The 17,587-nt window shown below is 31.1% G+C and overlaps 3 protein-coding genes across 3 annotated transcripts; all 3 read right to left on the bottom strand.

Moving 5' to 3' along the window:
- Positions 1–2,231: 2,231 nt before the first annotated feature.
- HELRODRAFT_166940 (hypothetical protein) lies at positions 2,232–5,142 on the bottom strand (the record flags this gene model as incomplete). The annotated part of the gene is made up of 2 exons (XM_009012104.1): positions 2,232–2,433; positions 4,271–5,142. The coding sequence occupies 2 exons, from the start codon at positions 5,140–5,142 to the stop codon at positions 2,232–2,234; spliced, it is 1,074 nt and encodes a 357-aa protein (XP_009010352.1).
- Positions 5,143–5,596: 454 nt separating this feature from the next.
- HELRODRAFT_166939 (hypothetical protein) lies at positions 5,597–9,001 on the bottom strand (the record flags this gene model as incomplete). Its single annotated transcript, XM_009012103.1, has 7 exons — positions 5,597–5,749; positions 5,910–5,980; positions 6,167–6,286; positions 6,476–7,643; positions 7,825–7,859; positions 7,961–8,055; positions 8,946–9,001. The coding sequence occupies 7 exons, from the start codon at positions 8,999–9,001 to the stop codon at positions 5,597–5,599; spliced, it is 1,698 nt and encodes a 565-aa protein (XP_009010351.1).
- An 800-nt stretch (positions 9,002–9,801) lies between these two features.
- On the bottom strand, positions 9,802–14,141 carry HELRODRAFT_166938 (hypothetical protein; the record flags this gene model as incomplete). The annotated part of the gene is made up of 7 exons (XM_009012102.1): positions 9,802–9,881; positions 10,337–10,386; positions 11,461–11,565; positions 12,328–12,385; positions 13,218–13,266; positions 13,586–13,672; positions 14,088–14,141. The coding sequence occupies 7 exons, from the start codon at positions 14,139–14,141 to the stop codon at positions 9,802–9,804; spliced, it is 483 nt and encodes a 160-aa protein (XP_009010350.1).
- Positions 14,142–17,587: the final 3,446 nt, after the last annotated feature.

The raw sequence follows: 17,587 nt of genomic DNA, 5'->3' as shown, positions 1-17,587 counted from the left end.
TAGCGCTTTTAAATTAGTTGATTGATTGATCGATTGATTGATTGATTGATTGATTGATTGATTGATTGATTGATTGATTGATTGGTTGGTTGGTTGATTGATTGCCATTTTAAACTATATTCAACACTGAACTTAATGGAATATAATATGAATTGTTGCAATGCTTTGTATCATATCAAATGTAAAATCCAACGAAAGACAAATTTCCAGCTTACTCGATAACACAAAAATCAAACGAGTCACCACGACTCACCATATAACATGCCGTTATAAAGGCCATACAACTCAGGGTATATAACGGTGTATCACCGATGGATACCGATAGCTTTGATACATAATATGCTAATTGCCTCTTTATTTAAACTCTGACTCTGCTATTTGTATTTCAATTCGGTTTCCTACCTGCTCATGCTCACAGTGCTGGAACATACTTACTAAAAATTTATGACGATATCCTCCTCTCTAGAGACATATTAATTAATCTTACACTTCTTGCTTTTGACTTTTCTTCTGCTTTTGATATTGTTGATCATACTATTCTCATGAGACTGCTAATCATTCTTTTAATGTTAATGATTCTTGTCGATCTTGGTTTTCTTTTTTTTTATTTCTTTTTATTCTTTCAATGTTAATGATTCTTGTCTATCTTTGTTTTTTTCTAATCTCTGTAATCGTTTTTTTTCTGTGTACTTAATAATTCTACTTCTAACTCCTCTACTCTTACTTTTGGGGTATTTCAGGTATCTATCCTTGGCCCTCTTCTATTTATACTCTCTATTTCTGAACTACCTCGTATTATTAATAATTTTTCGTTTACTATCAACTATATGCTGATGATTCTTATATTTATAATTTTTTCCTCCATTTAATCTCAATAGTGTTCTTCATAATCTATCTCTGTGTCTTTCTTCAACTATCCCTTTGTCTCACTCTATGTGTTTTAAATTTAAGCCTTCTAAGTTTGAATTATTTTTTAACAAATTTAAACACTCTATTACTATTCCTTTTATTATCTTACCTGATTCTAAAACTCTTGATGCTTTTCATAAGTTTTGTCGTGTAGGCTTTTTCGTTGATTCTAGTATGTTTCTTTCTTTTCAGATTAGTAGTGTTGATAGAAGTTCTTAATTTCATCTACAAAGAATAAAATACTTTTGCCTTTTCTTGACATCCCCACTCTTCACCTTCTTGTTATTTCTTTAGTTTTATCTAAGATTGATTATTGTAACTCGCTCTACTATGATTTCTCTATCCTCCATTATGTAAAGTTTATAACTCTGATGCTCATATAGTTTCTCGTGACCCTTTCTTTTCTCATATATCTCCATATTTTATTCTCTTGCACTGGCTATCTATAAAACATAGAATAATTTTGTTAAAATTTGCACATTAATGTACAAGTCTCAATCTAAATTATTTCCTAAGCACTTATCGATATATTAATTAAACTTAAACGCGCAATAAAGTTTGATAGCATCTCCAAAGTGCAGTTTGTGCTAAAAAAAAGTTCATACTGCGGGCAAGTATCATACGCAGCGAAAAACAAGCTATGCTTTAAGCAGAAGATACATGTAGTGGTGTTGGTGATAATTTCTAAGTCATCAGCAAATTGGAACTTGGCTCTTGATATAATATCGGCTTAAGGGTCCCACACGTAACTACACTGTTAATATTTCTTGTTTTCTTACAGTTTTATCAATAAATTGAAAATAAAACGGTGGTGTGTTCAATAAAATTGGCAAAAGATATAAAAGTATTTCGAAATTTAACAAAAAGATGTTTGCCTTCTGCATCAATGGCTTGTTAAGGAATGAAGGAGGGTCTAAACGTTTACGATCGTCTTTTTGTTCTTACTTCTTTTTAACTTGTGTTAAACAATTTTTTGCTATATTTGTCAGTAACGGATAAAACTTTTGCTAAAAGTGAATGAATGCTGATGACCGGATGACTTCACGTGCGTGCTGCGTGCATTCATCACTATAGAATAATTTTTTAAATTTGCACATTAATATACAAGTCTCAATCTAAATTATTTCCCAAGTACTGATCAGATACATTAATTGAACCTAAACGCCCCAGTTTACGATCGTCTTCTCGTTTTTCTTTTTAACTCGTGTTAAACATTCTTTTCAAACCCTTTTCTGGCCTTTTCCTCTGGAAGTCTTTACTTCCTTTTCTAACTACTTCACCATCACTTACGAATAAACAAAAAATTATGATACCATCAGTCATCATTTTTTTCGCTTGACACTCATCCACAAGGCTGATGCTTGACTGAATCGTGGCTCTAATCCTTTGATCGTTATTGCATCCCCAGGCTGTAAATTTAACTGACCACTGATCTTTTTACTAGTGCAGCATACAGTGCTTTGTTCTAACTCTTCGTTGATGCATACATTGATACACATTTTAAAATTCAGTTCATTGTGCTTACTGGCGATTATATTTATTTGGCATGTGTGAAATGTTGCTGAAAACCCTCACATTCAAACCAGCTTCGTGACTATCATTCGAGCTAATACGCCGAGACTCATCTAAGCTGTTGATAGTTCTTGTGACAGAATAAACTCTAAGGTGCGTTTTGGTATTAAATCCTTTTTTCTCGATCACCACACATCAATTTAAATTAACAATCTCAAGGCTTCGAAAGTAATGGTTTAACGTACTGTGTAGTTTCATCCCAAAACTAAAGTAGGATTTTTCTGTTTTACCAACGCGAAGAATTCATTGGGTTTAATTTGAATTCCTTTAAATGAGATATTTTAATTTTGTTGTAATTTTTCAAACTTTGCATTAATTGCATGCAAACATATTTTGGCTTTTTCGTTCAAATTTATTATCAACAAATTAACTTAAATTCCATCCTCTATGTGGTAGTCTTTAAAAGACATGTTCAAAGAAGCAGGGACGTCTCTGAGTTCTAAAGGACACGTTTCTAATAAATTTATTGACTGAGCAAAAAATCTGTTTCATTGTTTTTCTTGTATCATTTTCAGCAACATCCTTTCTACTTACGCTCGTCGTATCGCTAATTCCTGACAACGAACGCTCGATTATTAACTCTTTATTAATATATAGCACGAGGCTAGGTCCGCGGTAAAATACCGCAACTTTTTTTCTTGGCTGATGGTAATTTCCGCTACAAACAGCATAAATTTGACTGACAAAAATCCTAATTGAGTCGTAGTGGGAGAAGAGGGAAAAATTGAATTTCTCTTTACAGCATTTACAAATTTGAAGATATAGATTCTTTCTTTAAAATGTTTAATTTGTATTCATTGGTTGGTATATTATCACAAGTTAGCGATGTACGTGTCCTCTGATAATAATTACAATCTAGCAATGCGACATCGTTCTCGAAAACATCGAAGTGGTTCGTTATATGTTGATTTTTGTTTCAGGGGCCAAAATTTTATGGTCGATCTTTTGAGAGTTCATCTGCATTTGATGTATTGTTTAAACAATTATATTTAATTGATACTCCAATTCAGATATTCTATCAAACCAAGGTATAAGTGCCTCATGCTCTCTTCAGTCTCCAAGTTCAAGTTAACTTTCAAGTCAATTTAATCAAGAAGCGGAAATTTCATAAAATATAAAATTTACGTCTAAGAGAGGGGAAAATTGAATTTCTTTTTACATCAATTACAAATTTGAAGATGTATATTTTTTCACAAAGATTTTTATGTTATTATATATTTATTGGTTGATTAGCCCATTAACCCTATACCTACGTAAGTCGCCGATGAAGATTGTTCGTAATTCACGACAGTTTACGAGCAATTAACTAACAATAATATCCGGTATGAAAAACAAAATCAAAAAACTAAAACGCAACAAAACAAAATGTACATCAACAACGTCCAATTTTAACTCATAATAATAATCTAACACACGTCCAACTTGCCAACCGTGTCTTGCAATGGTCTGACTAACCATGAACGTATTACATTTAGTTAAATATAAATTAATCTACAACCATATGGATAATGAAGGCTGCATCACTATGCATTCATTCGAAAATTTGCACACTTTATAAATAATAAACATGTCATAAGCGAATCATCACGGGACGTAAATTGAAATAAAATAAGCAGCATTATTTAATATCTTTTGATTGCAGGTCTGAAATTATTTTAATATGCCATGTGAACGAAAATGATTAAAAATTTATAAAAATCGAAGATAACTTGAATAATGTCTAAAAATCATGCATAACATCTTACAAAAATAAAATTTTGAGACAGTTATTCTAGTTAATTATTTGCACCTTTTGTCAAAAACTCTAGAAACTGTGGAAAGTGTTTCATCTAAGAGCGTTTGGTAGAGTGATTCAAACGCTGCTGTTTTAACATCTTCGACGTCGTCGTCATAATCGATCCAACCTTCCTCTTCAACTCTCAAATCTCTTGCAAGCAACTGTTCAACAAAATCTTTTTTGTTGTGATCCATTTTGCTCGTTTTTGTTGTGGCAGAGGCCATCGTACTTTTAAATTGATTTGGCAGCGATGAGAGAATCAAATCGATTACAATGGGCTTCAGTTCATCCAAGATATGTGGAAGCTTCTTTGTAGCCAACCTCCTCTTCAAGTTATAATTTTTGTAAGCCAGATATTTCACAGGACCAGTAAAGAGACCAGCATGATTGTATGATTGCAGTTGATCATTACCCTCGCAACACACACTATCTTCTCTCGAGTAGATATCGATCAAAACCTCTCCAATGTATTCGAAAATCATTCTTCTGAATGTTACTTCACATGGCATTAAGCTAGATGTCATTACAACATCATTTGTACCATCTGATGATTTTCTTGATTGACATGAGATGAGGAATGAATGAGGAGCAGGTTGGTCCACCCACGATTCACCAAACCTGCGCAAATTCCAATATATATCAAGAGATTGGGAGACAAGTTCTCTCAGAGTTGAAGTGTCGGTGGGAACAAAAGTCAAAACTCGCTGGGTAGCACGCGGAGGCATTGGATGGGGTGGAGGGGATTCCATTTCGACACTACCAGTTGTTTTTCGATTATGATCATCATTTGCTGGTGTTGGAACTATTGCTCCAACCGATGAATCTGTGGCAATAGTTGTGGCTTCTTTGTTCAACCCTAATTTTAATAAAAATTCATATAACATTTAGAAGTAGGTTCATATTTTTTTTATTTATTTAAAGGATAACAATATTTATATTTATTGTAGCTTAATGGAAATTTAAACTTATCATGATGAAGACATACATACAAAATAAACACAAAAGGCTAAAAATGAGATATTACAAAATTGAAAAGCTTTAAAAAAGTTGTATTATATATTAACATTAGAAAAGTTAATTTATTTCTAATAATCACAAAACGTACGATCTTTAGAGGTTAGACTATCAACTGATAGCAGTGAAGATGAAGACGACGCAGAGGAGGGGGGAACGACAGACTTTTTAGAATTAAAATCGAACAAATAATCATCATCAAGCCATCCGTCATCGGAGTCATGCTGCGTACAAAAAGGTATGGGCATTGTTTGACTTAAGATAAATAAAATGTTTTACAATGATTTAAAAAAATTTGCACTTTGTGGCTGCCGGCGCGATGGCCTAGTGGTTAAGGTCGCCTGGTGCAGCTTCGCAGTGCGTGCAGTGACCGGGTACGAATATAACAAAAACCTCCCCGCCTAACACATGCTTCGCTTGTGATGCGTCGCTTAGCATGTATTCGTATTCACGTGAGCTGTTCGTTTGTTGATTCCTCTGAAGCAAGGAAGGTGTAACAGACCTTTAAATTTTAACTCTTCTAACCTTTAATTTCGAAGCATCTTAGCTCCACTTTCATGCAGTGAAAATTACAGCAGCAAAAAAGTGATAACAATAAATATAATTTTCGAATGTCTACAAAAAACCAAAATCTAACATGGGATGCAGCTTCAACAAAAGATTTAACTTCTGGCTGTTTTCTGGCACTCCTATGAATATCTTTTGAGGCTATTCATTTTGTTATAATTCACATTATTAAAAAGATATTCATTATAAAATGTTGCCATTTCTAATCGTAAATTATAACAAAATTCTGTTTAAACTTTTAGAGAAAGAAACATAAGATTCATATATGTTTTCGTTATTGAATAAATGAATTAAAGATCTGTTTAAAAACGTTAGAATCATCATTACCAGCTTTTGAAACGAGACTGTCGACAGATGATGGTGTGGAAAGTGAAGATGATGATGTCAGAGACGTTGGAGGAGGTTCTTCCTTCATGACCTCTTCAACACTCTCCCTTACTTCAACGTCTGTCGAACACACAAGTGAATATATATGTACATGAAAGAGAAACACAAAACTAAAGTTACTAGACAAATCTTGGACAACAATTATTGGAAATTTAGAAACTGCTTTGCTGTGTGCAATCAAATTCGACTCATGCATGTATCCCAATGTAAATAATATATTAATTGATTAAAAGCGTACATCATACAAACCTTCAAGTTTTATAGATGTAGAACCACTACAATCTAGTTTCATTTCTAAAATGTTAGTTTCTTGATTACAGGCAAACGATTTAATGTCTGAAATTTCATTGAAGTTTTCAATATTATCAGAACTTTTGTGTGAACCCAATGTCCTGATTTCAACAGTCTCATTGTCTAGCAATTGCGACGTAACAGTTGACCGTTGTCCTTCATCCAACTGTTTCTTAATTACAACCGGTTCCGAAGATTGTTTCATATTTTCTTCAGATTTTGAGATAATTTCATCGTCTGATTGTTTATCATGCGTTTCATCTAACAGTGGCATTATAACTTGCGGTTCTGATTCACATTGTTGCAACTGATTTTGCTGTTTTAATAAATTCTGCCGATCGACTGGATTATGATTATTTGGCGGATAAATACTTTGATCATCTTCGTTTTGATGATGCCCACAAATTGCATCACCCTTTCTTTTTGTAGTAATACAATCAAAAGCGTTTATCAGTTGCTTTGTCGAACTATTCATTGTATTTTGAGGGATGTCATATTGATGTTGACTACAATTTTCTTTGTTAACTTGGTTCAAGTTTTGTTGAATGACTGTTTGGTTATCTTTTTCAATATCAACATCAACATCAAAATCTTTTTTGCTCTCATTTTCAACTTGCTTTTGTTCAAAAAGATCTCTAGGATGGCAGTTTGTCTGATCTTTGTTTTCTTCGTTTTCATTGTTCAAAGAATTAATTAAGAATGGATTGGATGATGACTTCTGTTCGATTGTCACTTTATGTCGACCTTCAACAATGGTAAGTTCAATAAGATTCTCTTCACTACTTTTTACTTCATCGGTATTTTCGGGTAATCTTTCTTCAACTTCTGAATGTTTAGGGGAAGCATCTTTTTGTTTTTTTTCTTCATCGATAGTGTATCTCAAACAAGATAATGCTGAATTTATTTCTGTTAGACTATCTTCATTCATTTGTTTTTCACCGAAATCTATTGTGGTTCCAGTTTGCCCAAAGTTATGTTTATGCTGTTTATCATTCTGCATGGCATCAACATTTGATGAAAAAATCGGAATATGATGTTCTGGCAGCAGTTTATTAGGCTGTTGCAGCTTTGCTTCTTCAAGTTTTTTTTGCAGGAATTGTTGCTGGTGTTGTTGTTGAAACGTTGGCTGTTCGAGTGTTAGATCATTCAAATTGTTAAGTTTTTTTTGACACTCCTATATATTACAAATGTGAAAAAATTATTTCATACTAGTTGTATTGCTTCAGAATAAAACATAAGTTATAATCCAAATTTTAAATATGACAAAAACAATTAGTGGAATCAATAAAAACATAAAAAATATTCACCTGGATTATTTCAATTAATTCATTCCTTGATTTAGCTGAAAATATTTTTGCAAAATTATTAAAAAATATAATTTCATTATATGAAATTAATAATTACAAATGCTGGTAAAAATTATTTTTTAGACAGCTTTGTTACCTTGTATAATTGTTAAGAACAAATTTTCAACTTGAGTTTCATGTTGTTGCTCTTGTTTATCCGCTTGAAGCAAATCAATGCTTTCTGAGCGCTTCCTATAAAAATAAATTCAATGAATTAATTAAATTTATGTTGCACAAAGATGCTAACACGATTGTCATCAGAATTATCCAAGAGATTGACAACAATTTTGTAAAATTTGAAAAAAAACACTCAAATATCAATATCGTTATTTAGTCTTAGTAAATATTCAGTTTTTTGCATTATGCCATTCCCTTGTACGAGATGATTTTTTGTGTGTTCGATAAATCAACCGTGTATTATAAAGATTAGTTTTGTTTTTGATAATCGTCTAATGCAAAGGCCTCAAAGGCATCAAATTATTCGACATCACAGGATCACTCTCATCATCTGGCACATAAAATATGCATCTGCACCTACACAACACAACAACTACAATTTCTCATAAAAAAAATTAATTCGCCTCAACTACCTAACATCATCATATAGTATAGATTGTCATAAAAGCTGAAATTTTCAATGTGTTTTCAACCTTTTTATTCTACAACAAAAACTAATTTTTAGCCATTGAATTAATTTTCAGAATGTGCTTTTTCAAAATACACATAAGTGAAAAAATGATAATTATCATTTTTTTACCCATGTGTTTCACTTATCAGTTTTTAAAAGCTCTTTTTCAATAATTGTTAATTATAATTAACAATTATTGAAAAAGAGCTTTTAAAAACTTATATGATCAATGAAATTAGAAAGACGTATAAAATCATGTATATAATTGATAAGTTAAGAATTTATAATGATCAAAAAAATAAAATCTTTAATTTTCAGAATTGAACAAAAATATTTGAAAAAAATTAGAACGGAAATATGTTTGGCAAAAACAAACGAAAACGGAAACTAAATAAAACATCAAACTAAATTTACGTTAAAAATGTAACATCACCAAGTAAAAAAATCCCAAAACCTATCGGGAGGTTGACATCTGGTGAATGCGATTCCATCACTATGGCAAGTAACCATTTCTAAGGGCTGACTACTTCTTAATGCTTTCAAAGTTTAATTGAACGAATGAATGAATGGTTTCATGCAGTTCAGTTTTTAAGTTTTTTTTCAAAAATGTTTAAACGTTCAATTCTGCTGCAAAATATTTATATAATTCAACTTGAAAAATATTTATTGGTCAGTCACATCACCCTTAGCACAGAAATAGAATATTATTATGAATAACTATACAAAATTGAACGTTAACATCAATTGTTAAACCAAAAAGTATGCATCCGATGGTGCTCAATTCTATATATATATATATATATATATATATATATATATATATATATATATATATATATATATATATATATATATACAATATTCTATAAATTCTACCGAATGTTAATATCCTTCGTTGTAAAACGAACTACAAACATATTAACGCCAAACATTCGGTAGAATTTATAGAATATTGTAGAAATTATGGTCTATTACCAACATATATATATATATAAATATACTTTCCAAAGAGTTGGCCCAGCAACAGATATGCTTCTTGCTCTTATATTCAATTGTGCCCTATTAATGGCCATCAGATTTAGATCACGAGACCTCAAATGAACGCCTTTCAAAAAAGTTGATTTTCTGTCAAACTTCTCCCTCAAATATATATATATATATATATATATATATATATATATATATATATATATATGCAATTATTGATAAAAATAACAGCACTAATATGAATATTTAACGGTCATTTAATTAGTCATTAGGATCTTCAACTTTGTGCAATGTGACACTTCTACGTGTCGTCATTATCGATGTTAGTGGGAAGGATACCAACTGCACGTTGTTGAATATTTATTGCCGATAGTGGGAAGGACTCTAAATGATTCTTCCTTTTCTTTGTTATTAATTATTGTATTGTTATTATAATAATTATTAGAGAATTTATATCCTAGCGGCCTTTAAAACTTCTCAAAAACACTGCTCAAGTCATGTGGTTTAATTCATAAAAAATGAGTTTTCATTTCTTTACAGAATTGTTGAAGAGTTAATTAATCCAGGCTGATGAAAGTGGCGTGGTAAATCATTCCAAACTGTTGGACCAGCGACGAAAAATTCCTATTTCTAACAATAATAAAAAAATGTTAGGAATGGGATGAATAGTTCAATATACAGCTTGAAAATTCTTGTTGGAACAAGGTCGTTAGAAAACGATTTCACAGGCGAACTAAGAATTATTTTTATAAAAACATCACCATTTGAGCATAAAGAAAACTTGCAAAACACTTCAAGACATGATCTACAATGAGAAAATTAAGACTAGTAGCAGAACTAACTAATATGTTAACTAACTTTTCCTATTTTGTCTTAGAAGAATGATGCAAATTGTAACGTCGTGAAGTCTGTTGAGTTACATACAAAAGCATCAGCTGAATTTTTTTAAATATGATAGTTTGTTTACTGACGCCCATCATATTTTTGGTCGAAACTTATTAGCGTGAATAAGATTCTTCCAATACAGTTTCTTTTTGTCAATGAAAAGAGAAATTTTGCACAGAAGAGCCTTCTTCCAAGAAATTTTTCAGCTTCGTTAGTACTATGCCTCTACACACTCTTTCCAGTTTACGACAGAACCTTTTCATATCCCTGCATTTGTCGTCAAACCAGGGGGCGATATGTGAACTGTTAGAATCAACAAAGTGTAACGGGGCCACGACATCGATTATTGATTGCAAACCCTTAACAAACAAATCAAAAATAGCATTAGGATCACTTCCAGTAAGCGGACTACCGATACATGATTTGGAGACAAGATGAGCAAACAGTTTACCAATCCATTCGGTTCCATGACCAAACCAAACGTTTTTTAATTCGTGGAACAGATTAATAAACGGGAGATTAACTCTAATGAAACTATGATCGTAGTTCACACCACCAGGGAAACCGTGCATTCACTAGGTTGGAGATCAGTGGACGAAACAACAAGATCAAGTGTACAACCAGAAATTAGAGTGGGACCAACGACTCGATTACAAATTTGAAATGTTTCAAAAACATCCAACAAAGCAACAGCGTTTTTGTCATTCAGATATTAAAATATCCTAGAATTAACGATATATTTTATATGACGATTTCAGTATTAACAATTTAGAGGACAAGTTGCTGAATTTCACAATAATAGGTCGTGAAATTCTATCATTTCTTCGACCCTGTCTAGAAATACTCAAAACATTACTGCTGTTGTAGTAATCACCAGCGATCAATTATAATTATCCAAACGAGCAAAAAATTTCTCTCTCTTTATATATATATATACTATATATATATACTATATATATACACTATGTATATACTATGTACTATATATATATATATATATATATATATATATATATATATATATATATTACATACACACACATTCCAAACAATAACCTGATAACTCTCTTATTTTTAGTGAAGCCTCCTTCTCTAACTTTTTGACTTCTTCCTCCTCTTCATCCAACTTTTTTGATCGTTTCAACAATTCAAGAGCCTTTGCTTTTCTATCCTTCAGCATTTGCTCTCGTTTTGTGAGATACCTAACGTGAAATATTGATAATAAATAATGACAATGCAGCTGTTGAAGAAGCTTCATTGTAAATTATATAATGTTAATTTTATTAAATCCGTCATAAAATTTTATTATCATAGCAAAGAGGTAGATAAATTTTTTTGTCAGAGACATAATTTTATTTTTAATTTTAATAGATGAGACAATCACCAGAAATGTCTAGTAAAAAGTTGAAAAGACAGACTGTAAATTAGTTAATGCGAACAGTGATTGGTTATTTTTGGTGTGTATAGTTTTGAATAATTTCGTGTTATTGCCATTTAGATGCAATATGTTGTTGAATCACAAATTTTAGATCTGAGTGTGGAGTTGGTACATTAGATGTTGTTAATGAGCGGCTTTGTCGTATTTTGAAATTCCGTTATGACTTGGGACAAAAACATACGAACCAAGTTTTTTAAATGGACTCAGTCAAAAAAACAGATACGAAGTGCCAAAAGTCTACATTAGGACGGAAAAAAGCAAACAGTCGTAAAAATGAAGCATGCCGAGTGCTCGCGGGCGGCATAAATAGATTGGCGGGCTGCGTGCGCCTTGCAGGCTGCAGTTTGCATACCCTTTCTAAGTAATCGTTTAACTAAGATTTAATCTGCATAAAAATTTTCTATTTTAATATTTTCAAGTTGTTAATTTTCTTCAAACCAATCAACCGCTACTCAAGAAAATTTTATATAAATTCAATCAAAAGATAAAAATCGTAAAGAACAAAGTCTGTTTGAAAAATAACAACCTTTCTTCATGTTTGAACCCATCCCTGAGTTTTTTCAGCAGCATTTTGTTCCTAACACCTAAGAAACATGTAACAAACATAACGTGTAACAACAAGCAAAAAAATTAAAAATTACAATTATAACAAGAGTGTCGAAGTCGGAGATTTTGGCCGGATTCTGACTTTTTTGTGGGGCCGGAGTAGAAGTCGGATTTTTCATCCGATTCCGGAAAATGTTATTAATTTTTTTAAATGGTGTTTTTTGAGAAATAAATTTTATAGTGATAGGTAATTATCTTTAATACACAAAATAAATGCTAAATTATGCCAATAAAATCACATAATTTTTTCAGTTAATTTTAAACATAAAAATACAGTAATTTTACTAAGAAAAACAATTACATTGACTGATTTTAAGTGTTTTTAAATAATTTTTTTTCCAGTAGTAATGAAATAGTGAAATTATGATCCAAAAGTTAAAAAGTTTTTTCATTATGTTTTAAAACATTAAAATAAAGCAAATTTACTTAGAAAAACAATTATCATACATTGACTGATTTCAAGTGTTTTTCAAAGTATATTCTATTTGCTACTGATAATAAGGTGAGATTATGATGCAAAAGTTAAAATTTTTTTCTGAGAGTCGGAGTCGGGAGTCGGAGTCAGAAAGTTTTACCCGGAGTCAGGATTTTTGAAGGGAATATTTTTCATCCGACTCCGACACTGATTATAACGGCCAAAACGTAACGGGCCACAAATGCAACGGGAACACACGTAACGGGCAAAAAAATGTACAAAATATGGCGTGTTAAAACGCATGAAGGAATTGTATACTGAATGGAATCTAAAATTGAACAAATTTAAATAACGAATCCAAACAGCCATCAAATTATTAAATAAAAAACACCAACCAGATGTTTTTTCGTCATTTCTTAAACAAACAAGGGAATCCTCAATGTTCTAAAAATTGAAGTCAAATGAAAATTTTGTTATTAATTTTTTTTTTTTTAAATTACGTGAATTTTGTGAAGTAGCTTTATGATTTATATTTTCCAAACTTTTTAGATCTGTATCGGTACAAGTTACCAAATTTTTCTAATATTTTATAGCAAAAACTCACAAGTGATGTAAAATGACCAACCATAGAGATCTTGCAGGTTAAAAATGATTAAATAACGTTTATGTGGTAAAAAATGATTAAGCGAAATTTAAGATGACATTAATGAACTAACTTACAAAAAATGGTATAAAAAGATAAAAGAATGACAGCAACACAAACCTGACAAGAAGACGCAGATGACAATTCAGATTCAGAGAAGGCAGTGATGCTCTTGTCATCAAATTGTTCCTCATTTCGTTCAAACTTCTTTTTAAATTGAAATGAATTCAAATGAATAAATTTGGTTAGAAGACCAAATAAAATCCTAAGATTTTGTGTTAGGCATCGTTTACAATTGATACAAAATAAAACAGAAATATTAAATTATTATAACAAAAATATTAGAACCATAAAATAGAAATAGAACAATAAAATTAAAAATAATAAAAAATAAAGAAATGGAACTAAAACTGTCTTGATTACTAAAAACAATGGATAGGAAAAGAAAAATAAAAAAAACAGTTTAAAATAAAGAATCAAATAACAAAACGGGTTAACCCCTTTTTTCATCGATTTAAATTTATTTTTAAAGTGCATATATACCAGTAAATAAATGTTGAATGAATGAATGTTCATAATTTCCAAAATTCAAAATTATTATCAGTTGATGAATCTACGTCACCTTAGTTGACTGCTGTTGCTGAACCTCAGCAACAGCAGTCTCAATATTTTGCATCGTTACACAGTTGGAAAGGTGTGGATGGATGGGAGTAGTTAGGTCTGAATTTCTTCTCATTTATTATTATTATTAGAAAATTTGTATAGCACCCTTTAAAGGCGCTATATGAGTCTAGTGGATGATACGAAAATAGAAAAGTTTGCGACTGTTTACGAAATTGTTGAACGGTTAATCCAGGTTGATGCAAATTATTTGGCAAACAATTCCAAACCATTGCAAATGAAATGTTTCAAGTGGCAACGACCAGTTGTATTTCTGACTGATATAAGAGAAATCATCATCTGAACGCAATGGAATACGAATGGCTAGTGTTGATTTGCACGAACTTTAGATAGGTAACATGGATTAATGTCATTCAAGCATTTGAAAACAAGACAAGAATAGCGATCTTAAACCATTTTTTTTAATTGTAAGCCAATGAATGTCAGATAAGGTTTGACTGATATGAACAATCTTCGATACTCCAAAGAAGATTCTAGTCTCACGATTATGGATCAACTGCAAACGACCAGTCTGTAAGTCATTTCTTATTTTCAAAGTGAATATATGCCAATAAATAAATGTTGAATGACTGAAAGTTCTTAGTTTCCAAAACTCAATATTATCATAAATATTAATATATTTGTTTGATTCTTGTAACATACCTTCTCACATTGCCCACACAAAATACTTTTTGCATTGGAACTTTTACTAGCAGTTATTTTTGAGTTAACAGAAAGTTTCAAATCAATAACATAATTTCTTATGAGAGAATATTTGAAGCTTCAGAAGTTTTTTATTTCTGACCACAATGAAATCGTCGTTATTATCGCAATCATTATTATTGAAATTTTCAATGTTATCAGTTTTGAATATCACACAGCACACTAGCCTCAGACTTGCCGTTGTATATTCGTTTGTATGATATTCAAATGTTACCATGTTTGTTTATTTAGCCCATCTAGTCAAACGACATTGAGTTCAAACACTTCCATTAAAGCTCAGTATCACAAAACTCAAAAATCATTGCAATAATTTTCATAAACAAACGAAACCATGTTGAAAAGCTCGATGAATCTGTGCACATGTTGATGCTCAGCTTCTCCACTTTGGTCAAATCCTGAAATCTAAAACTTCTACTAACGAAACATTGGAACAAAACATTATTCATAAAACCATCGTCAGTCCATAAACAATACAAAAATTTGGTTAGAGCAGTGGAACTCATTACAAAACGTGCAGAGTATAAAGAAAATTGATAGCTCAAATGATGTATAGTATAATATTCAATTCAATTTATTCAGCAAAAAGCATGGAGACACAGAAGTTCAAACGAGCTTGTACGGCCACCCTAACCTATATATATATATATATATATATATATATATATATATATATATATGTATATATATATTCAACACTACTTTCAACATTGTTCAACTTTTTAATATTTTTTTTTAATTTATTAATGTCAGAGAACATGACATTAATAAATTTAAAAAAATATAAAAAAGTTGAACAATGTTGAAAGTAGTGTTGAATTTTTGAAATGTTGCGTTAACAACAGTCTGTTACCAAAATATACATATATATATATATATATATATATATATATATATATATATATATATGATTTTATTAAATTGTTGGCATTAATCAATTTAAAGTTAATCAATAAGCCTGCTGGACTTATTCACGGAGATGAATAGCCAGCTTAGTGTGATTTATGATTGGTTTTTGTCCAACTGACAGTGAACATATCCAAGTCTTGTTATGTCATCTTTGGTCCCTCAATAAAGACGAACAAGGTGCCCCTGAGTGGCTAGGAGCTGATTATCCAGGGCATATCTCTTCCACGGGTTCATTCGGTAAAATTTTTGGGAATTGTTATACAAAGTGATCTGAAATGGAATGAGCACATCGACATGATCGTCCATAGGCTGTACCGTGCGGTTGGGATTCTGTTTAGAGTGAGAGACAGGTTGAATGTCAAGTCAATGATCTTACTTTATTATTTTTTTTATCCACATTTGTTATATGGAAATGTGTTTTGGGGATCCGCCAGTAAATATTGGATTAATAAAGTTTTAGTGATGCAAGAACGTTTTATGCAAATAATTTTTTCTTTGAACTTTCGCGATCATACTGATGACGTGTTTCGTAACCATCAAATTCTTAGAACAGAACAATTACATAATTTTATTCTGCTGGTATTTATTTATAAAATACTTATTAATAAAGATTATGAGCAGTTAAATTTGTTGGACAACTACCAGGCAACGTGGTCAATTGTTGTTAAAAAAATTTAAAACTTCCACCTACCAACGTAGCTGGATAATAAGGGGTCCAAAATTATGGAATGATTTGGCCATGGATGGTCAAACACATCTGTCTTTGAAGAGATTTAAGCTATGTGCAAAAGACGCTGTGATGACACATGGGCGTGCTAATTGACTGTGTTTATGTATGACCTTCATTTGTTGTGTGATACAGTACTTTTTTTACTTTTTTTATGCAATGCATTTGTCTATTAACGTGGTTGCTAAATGTATTTAACTAATTTTATGGATGTATTTTTTTTTTACTAATGTCTATTATTGTAATTTTTCGTTTGATTTTAGTCATGGGTGGTCTTCGCAAGTACTTTTGTTACTTTTTTGATCTCCTGACTTTTTTGTCAAATAAATTTGGAAAAAAAAAAGAAAAAAAAAGTTTGTCTTTTCAATCTTTTCAATTTTCCTTACTTGAATTTTCTGGAAATTGTTCAATTTATTGAAAATATAATTACTATCCAAGTTCATCATGAAAATTTAATAAAACTTATCCAAATTCATCATGCAGATAGGCCTTATTTCGATTTTTCATAAATCATCTTCAGTGCTGATTTGGTTTAATTAGTTTCTTTAAACAAAGAAAAGTTAGTTCTTTTGCAAAGTGAGTTATTTAGTTGGTGTCGTATTCTTCATCTTTGCTTTTGTCATTTCTTTGTTCTTCATTGTTATTGAAGTTAGTATTAAGACGTCGAGTTGATAATGATGTTACCATTCTTTGTTGGATGTTTGTTTGGAGTTAATTGATATCTATTAGGACAGCTTCAGCAATTTTTAGATGTATTGTATTGGTGTTTTGATAAATTATTTTTGTGTTGTTGTCAAGAGTTTGGCGGGTTATTGGAGTTGCATGTGTTGATTGTAAGTGAGATTTGGTGGCTCCTCTTTGTGTATGCATTGTCAGATATCTTGATAGTGAAGTGGTCGTAAGACCAACATACGAATGTTGTTGACGCACACAGCCGTCAATAAAGAATTTAAATTCATATATTACATGATTACGCTTCAAAGTAGAATCGTCTTTAGGAGTGCAGTTATTCTTTAGGACGAATTGTAATGTCCAACAATTAATAAAGTAGTCCTGAGTTGAACAAAGATTACAACAAGATAGTTCAAAAGCAACAATAACAACGA

The sequence above is a fragment of the Helobdella robusta genome (assembly GCF_000326865.2).
Source record: "Helobdella robusta unplaced genomic scaffold HELROscaffold_10, whole genome shotgun sequence".
Lineage (NCBI taxonomy): Eukaryota > Metazoa > Annelida > Clitellata > Rhynchobdellida > Glossiphoniidae > Helobdella > Helobdella robusta.
The sequence above is the reverse complement of the archived record's forward strand: the minus strand, read 5'-3'. Positions and strand labels throughout refer to the sequence as shown.